The 20,950-nt window shown below is 36.7% G+C and overlaps 2 protein-coding genes across 8 annotated transcripts in view; both read right to left on the bottom strand.

Moving 5' to 3' along the window:
- Positions 1-146: 146 nt before the first annotated feature.
- Positions 147-9,942, bottom strand: lsm12a (LSM12 homolog a). Its single transcript, XM_079875251.1, has 5 exons — positions 9,757-9,942; positions 6,027-6,160; positions 5,815-5,924; positions 5,050-5,176; positions 147-2,907 (listed from the first exon to the last, which is right to left on the bottom strand). Exons 1-5 carry the CDS (start codon positions 9,881-9,883, stop codon positions 2,812-2,814), a joined length of 594 nt encoding a protein of 197 aa, XP_079731377.1. The 5' UTR covers positions 9,884-9,942; the 3' UTR covers positions 147-2,811.
- Positions 9,943-14,113: 4,171 nt separating this feature from the next.
- hdac5 (histone deacetylase 5) overlaps positions 14,114-20,950 on the bottom strand; it is a 73,769-nt gene continuing 66,932 nt past the window's right edge. For all 7 annotated transcript variants that reach the window (XM_079868329.1, XM_079868331.1, XM_079868330.1 and 4 more), the window contains 14 exons: positions 20,282-20,447; positions 20,063-20,196; positions 19,166-19,286; positions 18,597-18,646; positions 17,926-18,033; positions 17,758-17,813; positions 17,420-17,507; positions 17,196-17,315; positions 16,799-16,896; positions 16,529-16,647; positions 16,220-16,353; positions 15,413-15,497; positions 14,936-15,092; positions 14,114-14,844 (listed from right to left, as the gene is read on the bottom strand). In XM_079868329.1, coding sequence (XP_079724455.1) covers positions 14,805-14,844; positions 14,936-15,092; positions 15,413-15,497; positions 16,220-16,353; positions 16,529-16,647; positions 16,799-16,896; positions 17,196-17,315; positions 17,420-17,507; positions 17,758-17,813; positions 17,926-18,033; positions 18,597-18,646; positions 19,166-19,286; positions 20,063-20,196; positions 20,282-20,447 — 1,476 coding nt within the window. In that variant the 3' untranslated portion in view covers positions 14,114-14,804. The remainder of the gene's footprint in view (positions 14,845-14,935; positions 15,093-15,412; positions 15,498-16,219; positions 16,354-16,528; positions 16,648-16,798; positions 16,897-17,195; positions 17,316-17,419; positions 17,508-17,757; positions 17,814-17,925; positions 18,034-18,596; positions 18,647-19,165; positions 19,287-20,062; positions 20,197-20,281; positions 20,448-20,950) is intronic.

Here is a 20,950-nt window from a genome sequence, read left to right as displayed (position 1 = left end):
CCCAATTACTCCGGCTCCACACCAAGACAAGCAGCGCACAAGTGATGGGAAGACAGACTCGTTTCCGCGAATCGGTTCTTTCAAACAGGTTGTTTCAGAGAACCGTGCGCATTAATTTGCGATGATTTTTTTTTTTTTTTTTTTTTGGAGCCAGTTCAGTTGGCTGCAGCCATGATTCAGCTAAAAAACAAAACAAAACAGTAGGCTAATTTAGAAATGCATTAAACCGTGCTAAAATTCATTAACATCAGTGTGCTTAAACTTTTGTTTATTTTAATAAATTATTTTAATGTATTAAAATCCTATGTATTTATGACTTCATGTATATTCATTTACACAAACATTTCCAGAGCGATATTTGTATCAATCAATCTATTTCAAACGATTTAAGATGAGTCGAAAAGATTGGACTCAAAATAACAGTTTGTGCTCTCTGAAGGGCAGGGGCAGATGTCACATTTGGTCATAATCCAATACGTTTTAAACCACGGATATCCTTGTATAATGTTGCCAACTTTGCATTTTCTGTTTATTTAAAATAACTTTATATAAAGTTCTTATAGTGTCCAATGTGATTTAATTACGCACAACAATGTCAGCCAAATTCTAGATGTTTAAATTTAGAAATATGTCAATGGCAGCCGAGAGATTTATTATATAACACAGAATTACTGCTGTATATCCCCTGAATTTAGTCTCAAATGGATTTTTAAAGGCGCAAGCGGATTACGCAAAGGTTTCACCGTTTTTAACCCATTTTGAACGGATCCGCCTTATATGCCGACTTAAAGAGACAGTATACCCGAAATCAAGTCATTATTTACTGACCATTTGATACCCATATCCTACTATACGTTTCTTTTTTCCGTGGTACACAAAGTTATGCATGAATGAAAGCCTCATTCAGTCACCATTCATTTTGGTTACATGACAAAAAATTAAGACTAAAAGTCCCTACTATTATGTCTGGCGTTTCTTTTTGTTTAAAGTACAAAACCCACTCTGTCACATTTGGGTGAACGTGCCAAACTCAGGGCTCAGCGGTCCAACCCAACACCATGTGCAATGGGGGTCAGAGGCAGAAATATGAGATCATGTAGGATTAAATAATGCATATGTTTGTACATGAATAATGGAAAAACCCTCAACATCAATGATTCATTCCAGTCAAAGGCATATTTTGGCTGTAAATATCTATTCAAACTCATTAAACAATGGCAAGGGATCCCCTTTGATTCACTGAAAATGAGTCACCAACTTTTACTGTCCCCATTATGTGACTACAGAATATGGGGTTACTATTGAAGATGCAGTGGAAGACAACCAGTTGACTCAGACCATTATTATAGGCTAACAGTATATAATTTAACAAGTTAAACAAATGAACATTAACCAATTCTGACTAAAATAAAAGAGGGATAAAAACAAGACAAGTGAGATTTTTCTCTTTTTTTATTTCTTCATAACTATTTAAAATAAAAAATAAAATACTGCGAAAGAAACCTATAGGCGAACAGCATCCTTGTCAACACACAGCGATATAAACTGGTATGCAACCCGGATACACGTCACAGCTTGGCGCCACTGCTTGAGCCTCAATCAGGCTACGAGGTTCACGAGGCTGGGACGGGGAGGATTTTGGCTTCGAGCCAATGCCACCCATACCCCCCGTCCCAGTCTCTTAACATGGCAAGATATCACTTTAACATTTCTTTTTCCCAAACAGGTGATTACAAATATTCCCGTTCAGAAAGAGATCAGTTCTGTCGCGAGAGATGAGCAAGATATGAGCCGTCTTACGCTGACACATATCTGAAGAAAATTGACCGTCGCTGGAATAACGAAGGAATGCAAGAAGTCAAAGAGAGGTGTGAGTCTCTCATTGGTCACTGCATGTACCCTTCCAGTTTGGATGTGTTTGGAAATAATAATAATAGTAATAATACAAACAAACATTGCATCATAGAAAATGGTCCCACTATGGAAGAGGTATTCAAAATGGCAAGTACAGGACCAATATGGAAGAAAATGACAATAATATACCGCCAAGTAGTCTTGGCTCTCCATTTCTCTCTTGGTCAACTGCACCTGGAGCTGAAGAGAGACAACAAGACCACGTTCTACAAGTAAACTGAAAGGATGCTTACAGCACTCAAGAGTGTTACTCCTTCGTCTATCACTTAAAAAGTGACAAAAGTAAAAAAAAAGGGAGTTTTATATAAAAATAAGATGTTGGGTAGATGCTAAGTGCAATTCAATTTCCCATACTGTGCCTTCAGCCCTCTATAATCCTAAACCTACAAAATAAATCATACAATAGTTATCCAGTCTAACTTGGGAAAATTGTTTTGGTTCCACCCTCACACCCTTTCTACCACTAAAAAATGTGGCACAAAGTAAGATCATGGATTTGAACAGAAAATGTGAAAATGTAGTTTTTGGTGGCTAACCAAATGAGATGAATAAAACACATGGGTTATTTAATGACAGGAGGGAAAAAACTGGAGATCCAGCATGGTAGATTTAGTGAGTTAATGATGTTGGAAAGCATGTTTTCTATATGAAATGATATTCTAAGACAGCACTCTATTTTTGCCCTCTCTTTTGTCAGTGGAAGCATTTTTTTCTCTTCAGATGTGTAGGACCGTCATCCCTGCTCAAAACGCTGAGTATCAGCTATCTCAACCTTTGTCTGGCGATTGGTTTAAAAAAAAAAAAAAAAAAAAAAAAAAAAACCCATCAGAAATTATTAATTTAAAACAAACAACACTTCCTTTGTCAGCATATTGTTTCCTCTCTCTGAGCCTGGGCTCATGATGATAAAGCAGAGTCCTTCTGTGTTTGTTGAGCTTGTTGTGAATGCGGCACTGATTTTTGGCTCTCCACATCCCGAAAATGTTTCTCAACCTTTGGACAGAGGACACAGGTTAGAACAGTAAAACACCACACAATAATATAATTATGTTATTTATATCAACAGGATATTAATGGTAATTTTTTTTTTTTTTATTAATTTCCATTTAATATGAGTTAATGCTTGTACCTTATGTCTGTAAATTCCTGAGGAAAATGATTCTATGAAATCTAAAAGCTGACTTGTTCAACCTTAAAGGGATAGTAGTTCACCCAAAAAATGGAAATTCTGTCATTAACTACTTACCCTCATGTTGCTCCAAACCCGTAAGTCTTTCGTTCATCTTCGGAACACAAATGAAGATTTTTTTTTTTTCGTTTGGAATTACTTGGATGGAAATGATCTAACTAAATTACAAAATGAAATTACTTTAAATAAAATATAATATCACGACACCACCACAATGAGAAATTTCAATAAATCCAAACAGCAGTCGAATAAGGAAAGACAGCGGTCCATCACTGAATTCACGACTGCAGGTAAAGCGCAGTTATACCCCGAGTGAATCTTTAACTTATCTGATAGCAAAATTATTTTGAGACATATGCTTCCTTTAAGTTTCGTTAAGGGAGACAGGTTTAAGAACAGAAAACGCAAAGTGCTGTTAGAAACTTCTACTGCTGGTATTATTGTTTTTCTCAACATGAACGTGAAATACGATAACCATACTGACTCGAGTGCATACGTACGTTCTGTACGATAACTGCGCAGTCTGCTTTATTGGCGTTTTTCCGTTCGGCTGCTTGAGTTTAATTGCTTTTGTTCTTCAAAAACTAAAAAAAAAAAAAAAAAAAAAAAAAAAAAAAAGTCTTTCTCGTTAAACGCCATTTAAATAAACGAATATTCGATTTTTATGAGCCCGAATATTCAAATACAATATTTCTGAAACATGCCCATGCCACTGTGGTTTAGTACAAATTTTCTGAAGAGACAATTGTTTTTTTATGATGAACAGATTTAATTGAGGTATTTAGCTATTATTCACACTTAAACACTGATTAAAAAATATAAACAGAAACTACTGAACCTGCTTGACGTACGAGAACAAACCTCATTGGTTCTTGTGGAAGCTCAAACGTGCTGCGTAACACGAAAATGAACCTCACTTGTTCTTGTGAAATCTCAAACGTGCTGCGTAACACACGAGAATGAACCTCATTGGTTCTTGCTGAAGCTCAAACGTGTTGCGTAACATGCGAATTAACCTCTTTGGTTCTTGCACGTCGAGCGAACATGCTTGAGCATTTACCATTTACTATCACAACTGATGTGCGAGTTGCTAAATGTTTATATTATGCGAATATAAGCCTAAATTCAATCTGTTCATAAAGCGAGTCTTATTAGAACATTTTGGACTAAACCACTCAATTCATATGGATTCGTTTTACAATCTCTTTATGAACTTTTTGAAGTGTCAAAGTGTAATTTGCGTAGCGGTCAATTGAGGGGCAGAAAGCTCTCAGATTTCGTCAAAAAGATCTTCATTTGTGTTCTGAAGATGAATGAAAGTCTTACGGGTTTGGAACGGCATGAGGGTGAGTAAATAAATGATAGCATTTATTTTTGGGTGAACTATCTCTTTAAAGACTCATTAAAGCAACCTGATCAATTTTCTGTCCTGTGCCGACTTATTTCTAAAAGAAAATGAGCAAAAACCTATTGAAGTGCTCATCTGTCCCCAACAAATACATTAAAATATATGTATTTGAATATATTTTAAAATGTAATTTATTCCTGAGTGATTTTAAAGCTGAATTTTCCAGTCTTCAGTGTCACATGATCCTTCAGAAATCATTTTAATGATGATTTGATGCTCAAGAAACATTTCTGATTATTATCACTGTTGAAAACAGCCGTGCTGCTTAATCTATATGGAAACCAAAATACATCTTTTTCAGGATTCTTTGACAAGAAATCAATTTAATGTGTCCTTGCTAAACAAATGTATTAATTTCATAAAAAAAAAAAAAAAAAAAAAAAAAAATTATATATATATATATATATATATATATATATATATATATATATATATATATATATATATATATATATATATATATATATATATATATACATACTGACCCTAAACATTTTAACACTAGTGTACAATACAGTGCAGAGTTGAGACGACTTACTATTTTCCGCACGTGGCTTAAAGCGCTGCCCTCTTTGCCTTTACAGTTGTCCACTTGGTATGGCGGACTGATGACCACATCATCCATCACTAGGATGTTTTTCTCCTGCCATTTGCAGTCTTTGATGCTGCGGATGAAGACGAGGAGGAAGAAAGTGAGTGATTCATTCTGTTCAAGATAAAGTTGCTTGATATAATCACATCTCTTAATTTATACACAATTCTGAGGATCGTTCACCATAATAAACAGAGCTCTAAAGCAGAACATATAGATCCAGATATCAGTTTCAATTAGTATAGACTGTGATCAGTGTTGGGTAAGTTACTCTAAAAAAGTCATTAATTACTAGCTACTTATTACATTTTCAACGGTGTAATAAGATTATTGTATGAATTACTCTCTCGGCCAGTTGAACAATACAAGGATAGATATTTATTTGAAAGAATTAAAAGAACAGTTTTATAATATAAAATTGAATCAATTATTCTTGAACTGACCAAAGTATTTAAAGGGAGAAAGTTACATTAAAAACATTTTATCATTAGACGTTACATTTTGATGTTAAATCCACTATTGTTTTATATAGAACTGCTTTATAATCTAGCAATTACATCAAAAGTAACTAAAATGACTAAAAGTAATCCTTTTCTTTATTTTTTCAGGTAATTAAATCACATTAATTAATTGCTTGGGAAAAGACGAATTGCGGAAAAGCCCAAAGGTTAGCCAATTGAAAGTGAACGTATCAATTCGAGTCTCACTTACGTTTTATGAATGGTCTGGAACAGCAGTTGACCCTCTACAGAAACACCAGCACTAATTGCATAAGCTTGAGACAACTTATCTTCCTTTTCCGCCCGTGCTCGATTCACAAGCTGAAAACAGCAATGGAGAAACAAGATGACATTAATTATAACATCTTTCTTAATCATAGATTACTAGAGAGCAGAAGAAAATGGGATGTCATTTGGGCTCACCTTGCTAAAATTGAGAGTTGCTAAAGGGGGAGGAGTTTCAGCACGGTCACTGATGATGTCCACTTCGGACACATAGGCCAAGTTAACAAGCACCACATCGCTGAGGTTGGGTTTACCACTGGACGGGGCACATTCTGATACGGTCAAGAGTCAAGGTAGTTGTTTGGCAAATGTGTATTTATTAAAGCAATGTATGAGATAGAAGCCTCCTAGATGGGTATTATTATGGGATCAATGCTGTATATCAGCTGTAAGCCCTACTCTGTGTATTTCTCCACTCCAGTTTCACGTTTAGAATCTCATGTTAACAAACAGGATTAAATGACATGAATGTCTGTCATTCAGGAGATGAGTGTCATGGCGGAGGCTGCTTACTAGCATGACAGAGTGCAATCAGATATGAGCCGCATTCAACTTGGAGCGCGCAAGGGACAAGACAACCTGTCACTCAAATGACATCACAGCAATAGCAAACCACAACCATTTAACGATACAGTCAAGTCTCGCCCTATATTTTTTCTTATTCGAAAAAAATAATACTTAAAACAGGAAGAAACCCAAAGCAGCAAGCTAGTGTTGTCAGCAAATTCTACATTACATCAGCTGTCAAGCTTTACGAGTGGCAAAAGAGCTGCTGCATGACTGGATTTGTAGCATTTGTGGGGAAACGGTGAAAAGGTGAGTAAAACAAACGATTAGCAGTTTAAACTAAAGGTTGGACTCTGTATAAATGTTCCTTACAACTTACAAAGATCCAGTGATCCATGGATATTGACATGCAGCCAGGAATCGTGTTTCCTGACTGTTACGTCCTATGGTATTATTTGTTTGGAGTTGTTTTTTTCCTTCCCTTTCTCTCTTTACTTTCACTCTTAGCAGGACGATGCGGCTACCTGATTGGTTCATCCATCTGTCAATCATCGAAATGCTTGGTGATGATACAACACGGCTTCACCAATGAGGGCGCGTCATGTGCCTATAAAGAGCGCACCTGTGTGGGAAGCGGGAGATGATTTGCACGCTAGAGCACACTTACTTTCACTTGATCGTTTTGTGATGCATGTTTGTCCTGTACCATTTTAGTGTTTTGAGAAACGTGTTCTTTGAGAACTTGGTAATAGAGGCTCATTTGGGCTGTCTTTTCTCTTTGAGTATTTCGCCGTTTTTCTGTTCTGGTTGTTTGACCTGTTATTAAACGGGGAAGAGAAAAGAACAGCTGAGATATCACGTGATATACATGAGTTATCAATTGTGTATAGAACACTAGTTTAGCAACACGTGCAACTCTTTGTATTTTTCGTTTTTGTTAGCAAGAGTAGTATATTAAGGGCGTCTTTGACGCTGAAGATCTTTTGTTTTTGTCTTTGATGAATGTTAATTTAGTCAGACTATACATGGTTTTGTTTATCTAGTAAGATTGGTTTTGGTTTTACTTCTTTCTTTGATTTGGCACTGTCTAATTCTTTTCTCTTTACCTCTTTCTTTTGTGAACCTTTTCTTTGGTTTGTATAAGTTGTACATTTATGTAAACAATTATTTTGAGGTGTCCTTTTCATCTCGTTTCTCATTGTAATAAATTGTCACTTTACTTAAACTAGATTGGTGTGTGAGATGTTTTCCAGTACACGTTCAGTATTTTAATGTTGCACGCCTTATTCTCTCTAGACTAAAAGGGATTGTAACACTGACATTTATATGTGCCTGATTTTGGACACTGGGGAAATACAATAGAGCAAATTTGCCTATGAACGCTTTATATAAATACAATATAGGTAGGTCAAAATCTGTGTGTTCACATATATATATATATATATATATATATATATATATATATATCTGTGTTCTGTAGCTTTCTTGTCAAAACTATTTATAGTCAAATCTCAAAGCTCTTTTCCATTTTAGATGCGTTTAGTGTGTTTTTCGCGGCATTCACGCTAAAAAACCAGTGCTGCCAATGTTAAGTCTTTTTGTCACGCAGTGGGCGTAACCACAGTCACTTTGGCCGTCAGTGACGTCACGCACATAGTACCCTCTATTTTGATTTCATGGTGACTTTAAATATCCACATTTTTGTGCTTCATTTAAATAACCTTTCATGCAATTTGGCTTTCTATGCATTTTCAGACCAAGGACCAAACTGAGCTTCTTTTGGTGATGGTTATCCACAGTCTGTCATTGGAAAACTAATGCAATAGCTGGCTGAGCTAACCATCTGAAGAGGTCTGACAAAAGCAGTTATATTAAGTTTCAGAAACCTCCCTATTTAGTATAGTTAAAGGCTCCTCAAACAAAAGTATTTAACATATAGTAACGAATGGCAGCACATCAGGAGGTTAGCCATACCATAGGGCATGGTGCATACGAAAATGATATACTTTGTGTATAAACGCAGTGAAATGCTTAATTTAGATGCACACACCACAGTGATTGTGTGTTAGGATGCGCATTATGTGTCAGGCAGAGAAACTCGGATGTTAGCGTTCAGGCTAGCTGACGCCCCCTTAGCACGCATGCGCAGAACTGTGTACGGGAGAGCATCAATGCTGTAGTTGACAGCCTGTCCACCCCTCATTCACTTCCATTATGACTTAGGCCGGGACTGCAGTTCAAACGATACTACAAATAAACATGCTAAACCCCTTCATTTAAGTCAGAAGTATCAACGTTTTCGAAGTTGAATTTACCAGACTTTTTTTTATGACCTTTCCAGTAGCTTGAGATTACTGTTTAATGAGGCTAATTCACTAATGAATCATTGAGACCGATTTATGAACCCGTTCGACTGAGGGAAAAGAAATCTGCGCGAATCAAATCTTCTAGTTCACCTAAATGCACCGACTCGTTGTTCGCTCTCACAAAAATCTGAGGGTTGCAAACAAATTAAGTAAAATAAGGGAGATTCTCCATTTATGTATAATACATACGCCATTTTATATTTACGGTGGTGAAAGAATTAAGATTGTGTAAACATGACAAATTACCATACATTAAAATGACATGAGGATAATAACGAAAATGGTTAACCATTACCATTTTGGGCGGTTTTGTCACACTTTCTCCATAGTTTGATTACTCATAACAAAACACACTGACTTGCAGCTATTAGCTGGCGTAATGATATATGATAAATTATATAAATGATACACGGAAAGGGCCAGCGAACCGATTCAAAAGACTCGACTCACTGATGTCAATCAGACATTACCACGGCTTTGCGAGCGTTTCATGCTCCACAGAAATTAGCATAATGAACCACTAAATAGACAATATATACCGCATAACTAGACAATTAAAACTTCAATACAGCATTTGCTACATTACAGCGCACTTTTAAAATCTCTGATATTTCAAGCTGTTCTATGAACATGACCCAGTACAATTAACTTAGGCCTATTATTCGTCGTTTGAAACACCATATTGCTTATAGTACACCATAACACATTAGAGCTAAATTTCATGTTGTGCGAGTCCAAATTTGTGTTTGATTGACATAAAGAGGATGTATTACACTCACGTGCAACGAACTAAAGAGCACGAGAGAGAAGAATCTAACAACCAATCGGAGATTCGAAGGCGCACCACCTGACTCGGCATGCGCGAAATACGGAAGCGAACGCCGAGTGGACTGACTTCACCGTGGTGAAAATATCTTTGGCATACCCGCAGACCAGGCCTCTTGCAGTTGTGGATCCCGACGATTCAATGACAAGCTGAGACGATAAAAGGATACTCAAAGTCAGCATCTTGGACGGGTAGTCAAAAGCGACGACCTCTCCTTGCAAGCGCTGCCCCAGACATGTGAGGCAGGAGACATGGCTCCCGACGCTGAAATACTCCCCTGGTCCAGGAGCCGCCATCTTCTCCGCCAGGAAACGGGAGCAGTCGACTCGCCTCACGTAAACACGCGCAGCCGCGTCAGCATGGGTGGGCGCGCGAGTGGGCGTTCCGCGGGATGAATGAAGTGACGCGAAAACAGGCGCTGCAATTGAAGCCACGCCCGCTTTACTATGGAGTAGTAGAGCATGAATATCTTACTACAGTGCACTATGCGCCCTCATTTAACCACTTCTCACTTACTTTATACACAAGATTCTTTTGAAATTATAGGGGAGCCAGTTGTTATCTTCCGTGACCTAAATCAGAGGTTTTCAAACTCTTTGATGCCCCAGACCCCCAATTATGATGGCCTGCTTTTGAGGGACCCCCTTTAAGGCAGTTACATATTTTCAAGAATAAAGACCCTTTTATATATATATATATATATATATATATATATATATATATATATATATATATATATATATATATATAAGTATATATAATATAAATGTCTAAAATATCAGTTTACATTACATTGTATCTGTTTTCTATCCACAATTAAGAAGAGAATTGAAGAGAAACAAACAATTTTGACTATAGAATAGCATAATTCGTATGATTTTGATAATTTTTTAAAAGAAACTGTAATGTCAAATTACAAGTTAAAAAAATTATATAATATGATGTATAACTTTGATTAAAGGTTTTGATCCACTTCAAATGTTGACTACTGTATATATATATATATATATATATATCATTAATTATAACTATAACCTAAACTATATGACAAAAAAAGCCTCATTACATGATTCCTTGGCTAAACTTGCATCTCACACTCACAATATTTATATTTTCTATTATGCTATAGAAAAACATGGTATAAATACCCATGAAAATATTTCTACATGCATTACATAACAAATACTCATAAAATACATTAGAATATGAAATAACAATATAAAAAAATATTTAAAAAGTTTTATAAAAAATATATATAAATATAATAAAAAATACAAATAATAATACATTATTGATAATTATCAGTGATTTCCTTATTTTAAAGAACCTTTTAATTTTCCAAAATCTATTATATGAATAGAGACAGGCTGAATAAAAACAAATGCATCAGGATTCAACAGCAAGATTCAAAGGGACAGCAATTTTTAATGATTAATAGTCACAGTAATAGATTGCTCAAATAGCGTGTATTGCACATGTGTACACATATATGCACCCTATATACACGTGTGTTGCAGTTAGTATACACACCTTTGTATTGTCGCAACATGAAAGCATTGAAAGAACACAATAAATCAGGGAATGTGCTTTGATAATTTCAGATAACTTCTGCATATCAATATGACCAGAAGATAGACAAAAAAGAGAGGAGATTAGAGAGAGAGAGAGAGAGAGAGAGAGAGGATCTTAAAAATGTAAGGTTAAAAGGTCTCACAAATTGAAACGACCAATCACAACAAGTGATGTAGAACAGCAAAGAAACAAAGGGACAGTGAAGGAGTCACAACCTCTCTTTCAAAAAAAGTCAAAAAAATATACAAGCACTCTTTGAACCTTGACGATCATAGGTCACAACATATACACAACATATGAATTATCAATAAATATACATATTTACCCAATAGCAAAATATGTGGCAGAGACAGTAAAGCTATCTTCCATGGCGAATGTCGATGTCTTTTACACATACAGAGGTTTCCCGGTGTCCGTCGTAAGGCCGTTCACGCCGCTGACGTTGTTTTCTTTGTGTAAAGATCATTGTGTAAAATGAACAGCCTCCCTCAGTGCTTTGTTTAAGAAAGCCAAGCGCCATACTGTATTACATCTGATCGATTATTTCCCCTCTCTATGTATTGCTTAACCCAACACACCTAAGGAGAAGGTTTAGGCCTCAGAAAGGGACCAACACGCCAGCTGGATTCATCCTTTAAACTAAAAAGAGGAACGAGAAAGAAGAGAGAAAAAGCTTTCACCAGCAACTGCACGGTCAATAAACTCTTTGACACCATATAGGGTGAAGATACAAAACTATGCACAAATGGTTGGTGATCTACATCCAAACGTTACAAAACCTGATCACAGTAGTTCCTGATTCAGACAGCCACATAGAAGAGGGAAATTCTCTTAGTGTATATTACAGTATCTAAGTACAGAGGCTAGTGTCAGCCTGATTTTCACAAAGTGTTTGAAACCTTTAGTGTTTCAACATACAGTTCAGACGTATCCAATGGTGACATGGCTCTTCTTAGAGGACTGTTGTTGTGAAAAAACTGGCCTGTTTTTTTTTTTTTTTTTTTTTGATCACTTTGTAATGTTATTGCCCAGAGGCTATGAGGCTGTCGAAGAGAAGAGACAAAATGCAGGTACTTAATTTTTCATAGATTTACAACGAGACATTGATCCAGAAGCGATGCAACTTGCTTTCAGCAGCCATTTCTGACTCCAAATAAATAAATCAAATGAGAGCAGAGTCAAGAAATGCGCATCGAAATGTCTGTCGCTTCAACATCAACAGTTCATCAGTGAACCAATGAACATACACAAAGAAAAAACGCTGACGAGAGAATTCGCGTGTCATTTAAACGCATTTGCTGAGATAAGTCACTTTGCTTTTAATGCCTCATAATTTGCGTCTGAAAACCGAAAAAAAAAAAAAAAAACACACACAATTAGGTTCGGACCTACAGTGTAGTATTAGTGCAAGATGCTTGAGACCCGGTTCAGTCTCACTGAAAGTACTTGCCATTAGACACGTTGTCACCTCTCAGACCGAGTAATGTTGCTTCTGTGACATTGCTGAAGGAAGAGGGTGACGTTAAATAAAGACGCAGCAGATTAAATCGAATTTGGCCCCCCAAAACTGTTGTCACACAGTGAAAATGTAAGAAAGGATCATTATTTCAGGGTCATAAACAAGCCATTGCATTTCATCCACAAGTGCACAAGTGATTAATCAGCATACGACAAACTGTTATGAACAGTTATGAACAATACTAATTAGTCTGGTGAAAAATAACCATATCGATAGCACAAAAGCTATATCAAAAGATGATGAAAATGTAACCAAAAGTTTGTAGCATTTTAGTATTAAACAAAAAAAGTGGTAGTCACTCTTATTGCCGGAAAAAAAAAGTTCTTAAATCCTGAAAAAGGACAATGCCAAATGCACTGCACAGTGACATAAATCAACATCATCGATAATATCTGTACCACGCTGTACATTCCTTATCAGAGAATACTTCAAATCAAATGATGAAATTAACACTGATATAGACTCTTTTTTTGTTTTCGTTTACATTTTTGTACAAAAAAAAGGAAATGTTTAATACAAAAAGTCAAATAAACGAGTGTAAGGGAGCCAAACGAATACATGTACAAAGGAAGGTGGCGTTAATATAAAGAAAACAAACAGGAAGTTGGTCACGACATTGTCAGTGTTTCCAAACAAATCACGTCATGTGCTAGTCTATTGCACAGGACTGATAAATAAAACAATCGTTGAATTTCTTTCATTCGTTCTTTCGTTAACAGTAAAATAAAAAAGGAGGAGTATCAAAACCTTTTTCCAAGAACACAACATTTACATCTTAAAAAAGAAAGAAACCGGGGCAGAAGGAAGATAATAATCGTTTTGTGCTGCTCTGTCGTTCATGGCTGAAATTTGTTTTCTTTGAAAAAATTAAGGCAATTTGAAAATCAAACAAATCAATGAAAGTTAAGTCTGAGGATTTGCGTTAAGTATTGGTGTTGTTAAATGTTTTCCTTAGTATAAAAGGCACCAAGTTCTTTGAAAAAAAAAAAGAGTCTTTCTTCAGACATTACCACAACGCGTCTTTCCTCGTTCTCCACGAAGGTCGAGATGGACGCTTTGAAAATCCTTTCTTCGTATTTTACACCTTCGCCGTAAAACGGATAGGTTGCCGTTATTTATGCTTATGTGCGAGCATGTTATAGCAAAGCCGTATATTCCAAAAAAAGTAGTTTTCTCTGAAAGAAAAGAAATGCTTCTGGGAAAAAAGGCTAACCATCATTCTTCCACTTCCAGATAAAAGTCTGTAGGCTCTTTTACTGTATGTACAACCACAGCTGATAAGAAAATGTTTCATAAAGGGGATATAAAGTATTTATATATTTTTCTATGTGTTCAATTGTGTATACGGTACACACAAAACACATTTGCTTATATGTATGTATGTATGTATGTATGTATGTATATTTATATATATATTTATATTTCTCATATGTTTGTGTGCTTTTCACAACAGGTTATTATACAGATGCAAAAGTATACCAAATAATCGACACGGTACAGTGTAAACGAGTATACTTGTCTGCAAAAGGTGTTTTGTCACGACCCGAACATCTAGTTCCTCTTTTGGGAACCATGTTCGTTTGTGAATGAGTGTATATGTGTGTTTTGTGCTGAAGTATTTTTGCTGCTTGTTGGCTTTTTTTGGAACTTTGTACATTTCTTATACTTTGTACAGAAAACAAAGCTTATTTCGCGGCCCTCCGAGCAACAACATCCACATGCTGTCGTGTCGTTTTTCCCTTCCTCCTCCTCTTCTTTTTTTTTTTGTTGCATTTTCTTCTTTACGTCCCCAGTTCAATACAATGATAAATTGAAATCAAAGGCCTTTCTCTGAAGAGTACTCCATTGTTCGGCCTATCCAGCTGAGCAACCCTCACTGAGTGGTCCTGCAATTACCCATCATGCCTTTGTCATCCCCTTTCGGCAACAGTTTGCTATGCTTTACCTCAGAAAAGCGAAAGTGGGTGGGCTGTGAACATGTCAGTCAAGCACCTGGAAATGAGTGAAGGACCGAGGGAACCAATCAAAGACCTGGGAGGAGGAACATGAGGCGTGACGTCAGGGTGACCAGTGCCAAGCACACGTGGACAAGAAGGTTGGAGCAGTGATGTACTTTACTCGCTCTTCTACAACACGGGCTCCTCCTCCATTGGCTCCTCTGCAGATCTGAGGAAGGAATAATTGGTTAACGTTAAAGTTGTATGTTAAATGTTCGGTATACGGTGTATAACAACAGACCCGACTCCAGTTGCGATACCTGCTGGTTTCTGTGGAAGTCGTTTGCTGATCGTTGTCCACTGTGAGAGAGGCCATGGCGGTCAAAGTGTCTGCCTCGTCCTTCTCTCGTCTCTGAGCGTCCAGGAGAGACTGACCCACTGTAGGAGCCAACCTCTGCAGAGACGTCCAGTGTTTACCTACAGATCACGAGAAGATAAATAAATAATGATCAGCAATTACATATCGATGGACACAATCCGGTAAAATGGATTTCTCTGGATTTAAACATTCTAAGAAACATGTGGGATAATGTAAGTACACAAATCAACAAAATATATAACATTGTTCTAGTGGTTTTTGGATATATTAATCCAAAAATCTTACATGGTGTGCCTTTAAAGAAATTCCTAAATATAAAACCCTACTGAACACACTTTCTCGTACTATAAAATAAAGAGGGACTGAATGTAGAAATTAATGTAATTCTTAACCAAGTTTCCTTCGGTTTCTCACTTACTCTGAATCTCAATGACCCTCTCTAGAGAGGCTGTTGCTTTTGGACACGGTTTCTGTTGAAGCACCGTCAGTGGCAGAGGATCCAACTGCAACACACACACACACACAAAACATTAATAGATCAAGAAATTCAATAATTTATGTTTATTTCACCCACAGGAATACTATAGCTGAATCAAAAAATTGCATATTTCCCTACTATATAATAAGTAAAAAACAGTGTGCGTAGACTGAATTCCCAGTATTCGGATGATCTACTATTTGCGGTGAGAAGAGCGCATCCAATGGACACAATCCCATGAGGCCAAGGGATTTGTAAAGGGCATTGAAGTCATGCTTGTAGGTCACATGACAATGACAACATGTCGTATGTAGTACATCCGTGTTATACTCATACTACACACATTCATACTATATAGAATGTACTTTTAAAGAGTAGTACCAACTGTACTCAAGAGAGTATGTGATTTATTTTAAGCTATTAAAAACGCATGTTCTGCTGATATTGACCTTACTGTTTTTATGTTTAGGGTCCCAGAGACACCAATGATGTGTTTAAAAATATTAGCAATTTTGAAATGAACTTATTTCATTTCAACTATGAAATGAACTTATGAACTACAAGATCTTTTAATATGTACCCCTGGCATGATTAAATGCTAACAGACAGATATTATTTAAGATTTAACCCTTTGTTTTATCACTGAGACCCCAAAACAGGACATGAGAATTAAAATAGAACGGAGTTATGCAGCCTATGTAATCCCATCGTGTGCTAGTTGGATGTGTGTGAATGAATGATGGGCACCTCGTCTCCAAGCAATGCAGCCACGCAGGATTCAGATGCATCACAGATGGCGGTAAGGTCGTGACCTCCTTCCAGTGCCAAAACCACACGGCCGCCAGCCAACTTCATCAACTGCTTAGTGAGATGGCCGAAACCTACACAGAGAGCCAGGAGCATGCTGGGTAATTCATGAACTATAAACAAATTCAAAAGCCTTCAGTAAACCTTAAACGCCCCCAATTTTAACAGAAATGCAGGTTAAAAATGAAAAAGACTATAATTCTATCGAGTTAATACTGTCTAGTGGAAACAGAAAATCAGCAAACTCACATTTGGCGGTGACGTTGTATCCACCGAGGGGGGACTGGTGGCCCTCCACTGCATCAAAGCCAGCTGACACTAGCACCACATCCGGGGAGAACTCATTGGCTATGGGCATCACCACCGTTCTGCAAGCACACAGACAGGAAGTGTTTGAATTACAAATGATCTGCACAGCTCCTCAAACCATTTAATGGGGTCAGAGAAAATGTTTTTAATGTTGAAAGAGAGTTATATTTTGCATTTTTTCCCCTAACAGACAGACAGTGCATATCTCACCTGAAGGCAGTCAGATACTCCACGTCACCCATAGGTGGCTCCACTCCGCCCGTCCAGGCAATGTTGACGTTAAAGCCCTCTCCTGGACCCACACCTACCTATTTAGATTCCAAGAGAAAACCAGTTAGAAAAAAAATTGAAGTATGTCATTAACCAAACAGTTGATGGATCCCATTGACTTCCACACTATTTGTTTTCCATACTATGGAAGTCAATGCGGCCCGGGGCCTGTTTTGTCACCCATATTCTTCAAAATATCTTCTTTTGTGTTCAGAAGAAAAAAGAAATTCATACAGGTTTGGAACAACTTGAGGGCGAGTAAATGATGACAGATATTAAATTTATTGGGTGAACTATCCCTTTAAGCATCTTCACAAAGTGACTGAAATGTTGTTACCTCCTCAGGAGCGCCACTGCCTGGGAAAAAGTTGCCATCGTCATAACGGTGCAAGGAAATGTACAGCACATTGGGGTCATTATAAAAAGCCTGCTGGGTCCCGTTTCCATGGTGAATATCCTATGAAAAGAATTGAAATCTTTTAGAGAAGATTCATCAAAATGAAACTGAATCAGCACAATAATATTGCTGTGTATCGCATGGAGCTCACCCTAAAAACTCACCCAGTCTATGATTAGGATCTTGCCCACCCCGAGTTTCTGCTGCAGGAGTTTGGCAGTGATGGCCACTGAGTTGAAGAAACAAAAACCCCTGCCAAGACACACACAGAGCAGTGGACTCATTTATGTGAATGCACATTAATGATTTATACAGTACATCTAGATATCAAACATCTGGCCACACAAAACTCACAGCAAGACATAAAGCAATCCAATGTTCAACATGTGGGGATGTTTATGTAGAATAAACATGATAAAGTAATCGGCTTTAAATTACATGTTCAAATATTTGAAATTAAACATGTTATACAGACTCTCAATTAAAGTTTCAAACTACTTACATGGCAGTGGATTCTTCAGCATGATGACCAGGAGGACGCACCACCGCAAAACCGTTCTATCCATCAAACAAAAATAGAAGAGAAGGAAGATGAGGACAACAGAAGAAAATGTGATGTAATATAAGCAAATAATATTTATACCAGAACGTAAGAAAAGCGAAAATGAACCTTCAGCTCCCCAGCAGCAACTTTAAAGGCCAGCTCAATGACGCAGCCCACCGCCATGCGGACGGCACCTGACGAGTGCATCTCGTTCCACACTGTGTCGCTGTCCACCTACAGGACATAAAATCATGTTACATATCATTGTTATATTGACCTACTGTCACAAACTGATGAACTCAGAATTGATCCTATTCACTTCCTTAATAAATGTCCATGGTTTTATTGGGGACAATTCATTAGTGTAAAATTAAGTATCAACATCAATAATAATAATTATTATTATTATTAAAATTTTTATTTTATTTTAATATTATACTTAAATCATACTGATACTAATAGTGAGTATTCTATTTATCATTTAGATTTTTTTAATTTATTTTAAATCATTTAATATAATAATAATACATACAACTATTATTATAAAAATATATTAATATTATATTAAATTATAACATTAAAGTAAATAATAAGTAATAATAATAATATTAACAATGACCAAAAGTAAAAAAAAAAAAAGTATACAATAATATCTACATTTCACAATCCAAACAAATCCAGATGTATTCTGTTTTGTTCATATATACTTCCTATTACATGTTACATGCAATGTGAATGCCATTTCATTCTTTATTATGTAAGTGGGACAAATGGACAGAAAAATGGAAAAAACGTACCCCAATGCCTCCACACGGTAGGACAGCGTACATTTTCTGACTTATTGGGCCTAGAAAATTAAAAAAGGAAATTAGAAGCTGATCTGAAGGAGTGTTATGTTTAGGCACACGTCTGTTGTTCACATATTATCTATTCAGGTAATGACATAATTGGCTATACTTATTCAGTCTCAAGGATGCTCATTGGATGACGTTGACGCAACTATCATCTGTCTCACTGTTCTACAAAGAGCACTCAAAGTCAAAACAGTCTGCAATAAAATGGGGTCTCACATAAAAGTGGAGGTGGTGATGGCAAGTCTGTCCATAGCTGAACCTTCTTACCCTCACACACACACACACACACTATGCTGGTGACTCAGAAGCGGGGGTGGGCAAATGTCTAGGACCTAAAAAAAGCCTAGGCGTCTGTCAAAGGAGGTTTGCTTAAGCAACCCATCAAATAGGAAGCAAGCAAGGGAAGCTTTTTGTGGATGGTGTACTAGGAGGAGAATCCTGTTTTGGTGTCCTAAAATCAAGACGGCAGAAACTCCATACACACATCACAACAGAGAGCTTCTAAAGCACACCTAAAAGTTTCTTGCTGTCCAGTTTCTGACGGTTCAGTGGACTGGTGCCGTAGAGCAGCGTGTGGTACTCAGAATGAACGGTTTGGATTTCATCTAGTGTGGCCTTCCGTCCCCTGATCCTCTGCACACAAACAAACATAGAAAGTACATTGAGACAGCATCCATGATTTACCAAACCACTACAAGGGGGGAAATCAAATTTCATAATATTTTCAGATTTTCTGTGACTGATGGAACCCTGAATTACATTGTAAACAATAGCTGTGAAATTTTACCACTAAATGATTGCTTAAATTATCTTATATTTAAAAATATGCTGCTCAAAAGTATTTTTTCATGCTCTTAAAAGAAGTCTTTTATTCTCACCAAGGCTGCATTTATACAGTAAAATCAGTAATATTGTGAAATATTATTATATTATTTGAATATATTTTAAAATGTAATTTATTCCTGTGATGGTAAAGCTGAATTTTTAGCATCATTACTCCAGTCTTATGATAACATGTCACATGATCCTTCAGAAATCATTCTAATATAATGATTTGTTGCTCAAGAAACCTTTTTTTTACGTTATTATCAGTTGAAAACAGTTGTGCTGCTCAATATTTTGTGGAAACCGTGATTTTTTTTTCTTTGATGAATAGAAAGTTTAAAAGAACAGCATTTATTTGAAATTGAATTAAATGACTTTACTGTCACTTTTAATCAATTTACGGTGTCCTTGCTGAATAAAATTATTAATTTAATTTTTTTTTAAAAAGTTACCCCAAACTTTTTTAACAGAAAGGGCTGAATTTTCAGGTAAAAGGAGCGGTGTTGTTTTTTTAACGGAAAGAGATGAGCTCGTTGATTGTTTCTGTCTAATTCTTCCACCCTTCCAGAAGGTGGCGCACTCACCTCACAGCGACCAAGCAGGCCTGTTTCCTGCAGCCTAGACCAAACACTCTGAATGCGACCGGCGTGTTCGGGATGGATGTGTGTGTTCCCACACATGCACTGGTGCTTTAGCATGAAGGTGTCGTACACCAGCCCTGCAGAGAGAGTGAGGAAATTATTAAAAACACAATCTACTAAGGATATTGTCTTGTTCGACTGATGGACAGTGGGGCAGCGTACCTGTTGTGAAGAGATGCTTAATGGGCACCTCGTTCAGGGATGCTGCTTTAAGACTAGAAGTGACGGGCGACGACTGTGCCCTTCCCAGGGGTCTGTGGGGCATTCCCGTGATGGACAGGGAGGCCTGGAACACATTCAGTTGCTGCACATGCTGCTGGTCCAAATACTGCGGAAAAAGCACACAATCATCATTAATTCATTACAATTCAGCAGTTCAGTTCATCTCAGTTTGATTTAGTTCAGCACACTTTGAATCGACTCTCGGTTCTCTATGGTACAGTACTGTTTTACTCATTTCACTCTAAATAAGTTCAGCTCAATTTACTTCAGTACAGTTTCATTAGGTTCAGTACACTACCAGTTTAAAAAAAAAACTTTTTGGAGTCACTTCAATAAAGTTTGAAAAAGTCTCCAGCCAAGATCAACCAATCAGAAACATGGACAGTCACATCAATGTAACCCATGTCATCTGAGGGGTGAAATGTCTGATTTTGACAGCCTAGAGACTTTGTTTTTATTGTTAACTAAAACCTTAACTATAAAAAAAATAGTTTCTGTAAACTGAAATAAAAGAAAATAATAAAAGAATACATTTTAATATCTGAAATAAATTGTATAATAATAATAATAATAATAATGAAATTGAAATGTTGCCTTGGCAAATATATA

The sequence above is a fragment of the Squalius cephalus genome (assembly GCF_949319135.1).
Source record: "Squalius cephalus genome assembly, chromosome: 1".
Lineage (NCBI taxonomy): Eukaryota > Metazoa > Chordata > Actinopteri > Cypriniformes > Leuciscidae > Squalius > Squalius cephalus.
Note: the sequence above shows the minus strand (reverse complement) of the source record. Positions and strands in the feature narration are given on the sequence as shown.

Coding starts and splice junctions, on each gene's coding strand:
- lsm12a (XM_079875251.1), bottom strand. CDS start 9,883: ATGGCGGCTCCTGGACCAGGGGAGTATTTCAGCGTCGGGAGCCATGTC. Junction 5,925..6,026: donor CAACTCTCAATTTTAGCAAG/GTGAGCCCAAAT, acceptor TGCTGTTTTCAG/CTTGTGAATCGAGCACGGGC. Junction 2,908..5,049: donor TAAGCCACGTGCGGAAAATA/GTAAGTCGTCTC, acceptor CTCTGTCCAAAG/GTTGAGAAACATTTTCGGGA.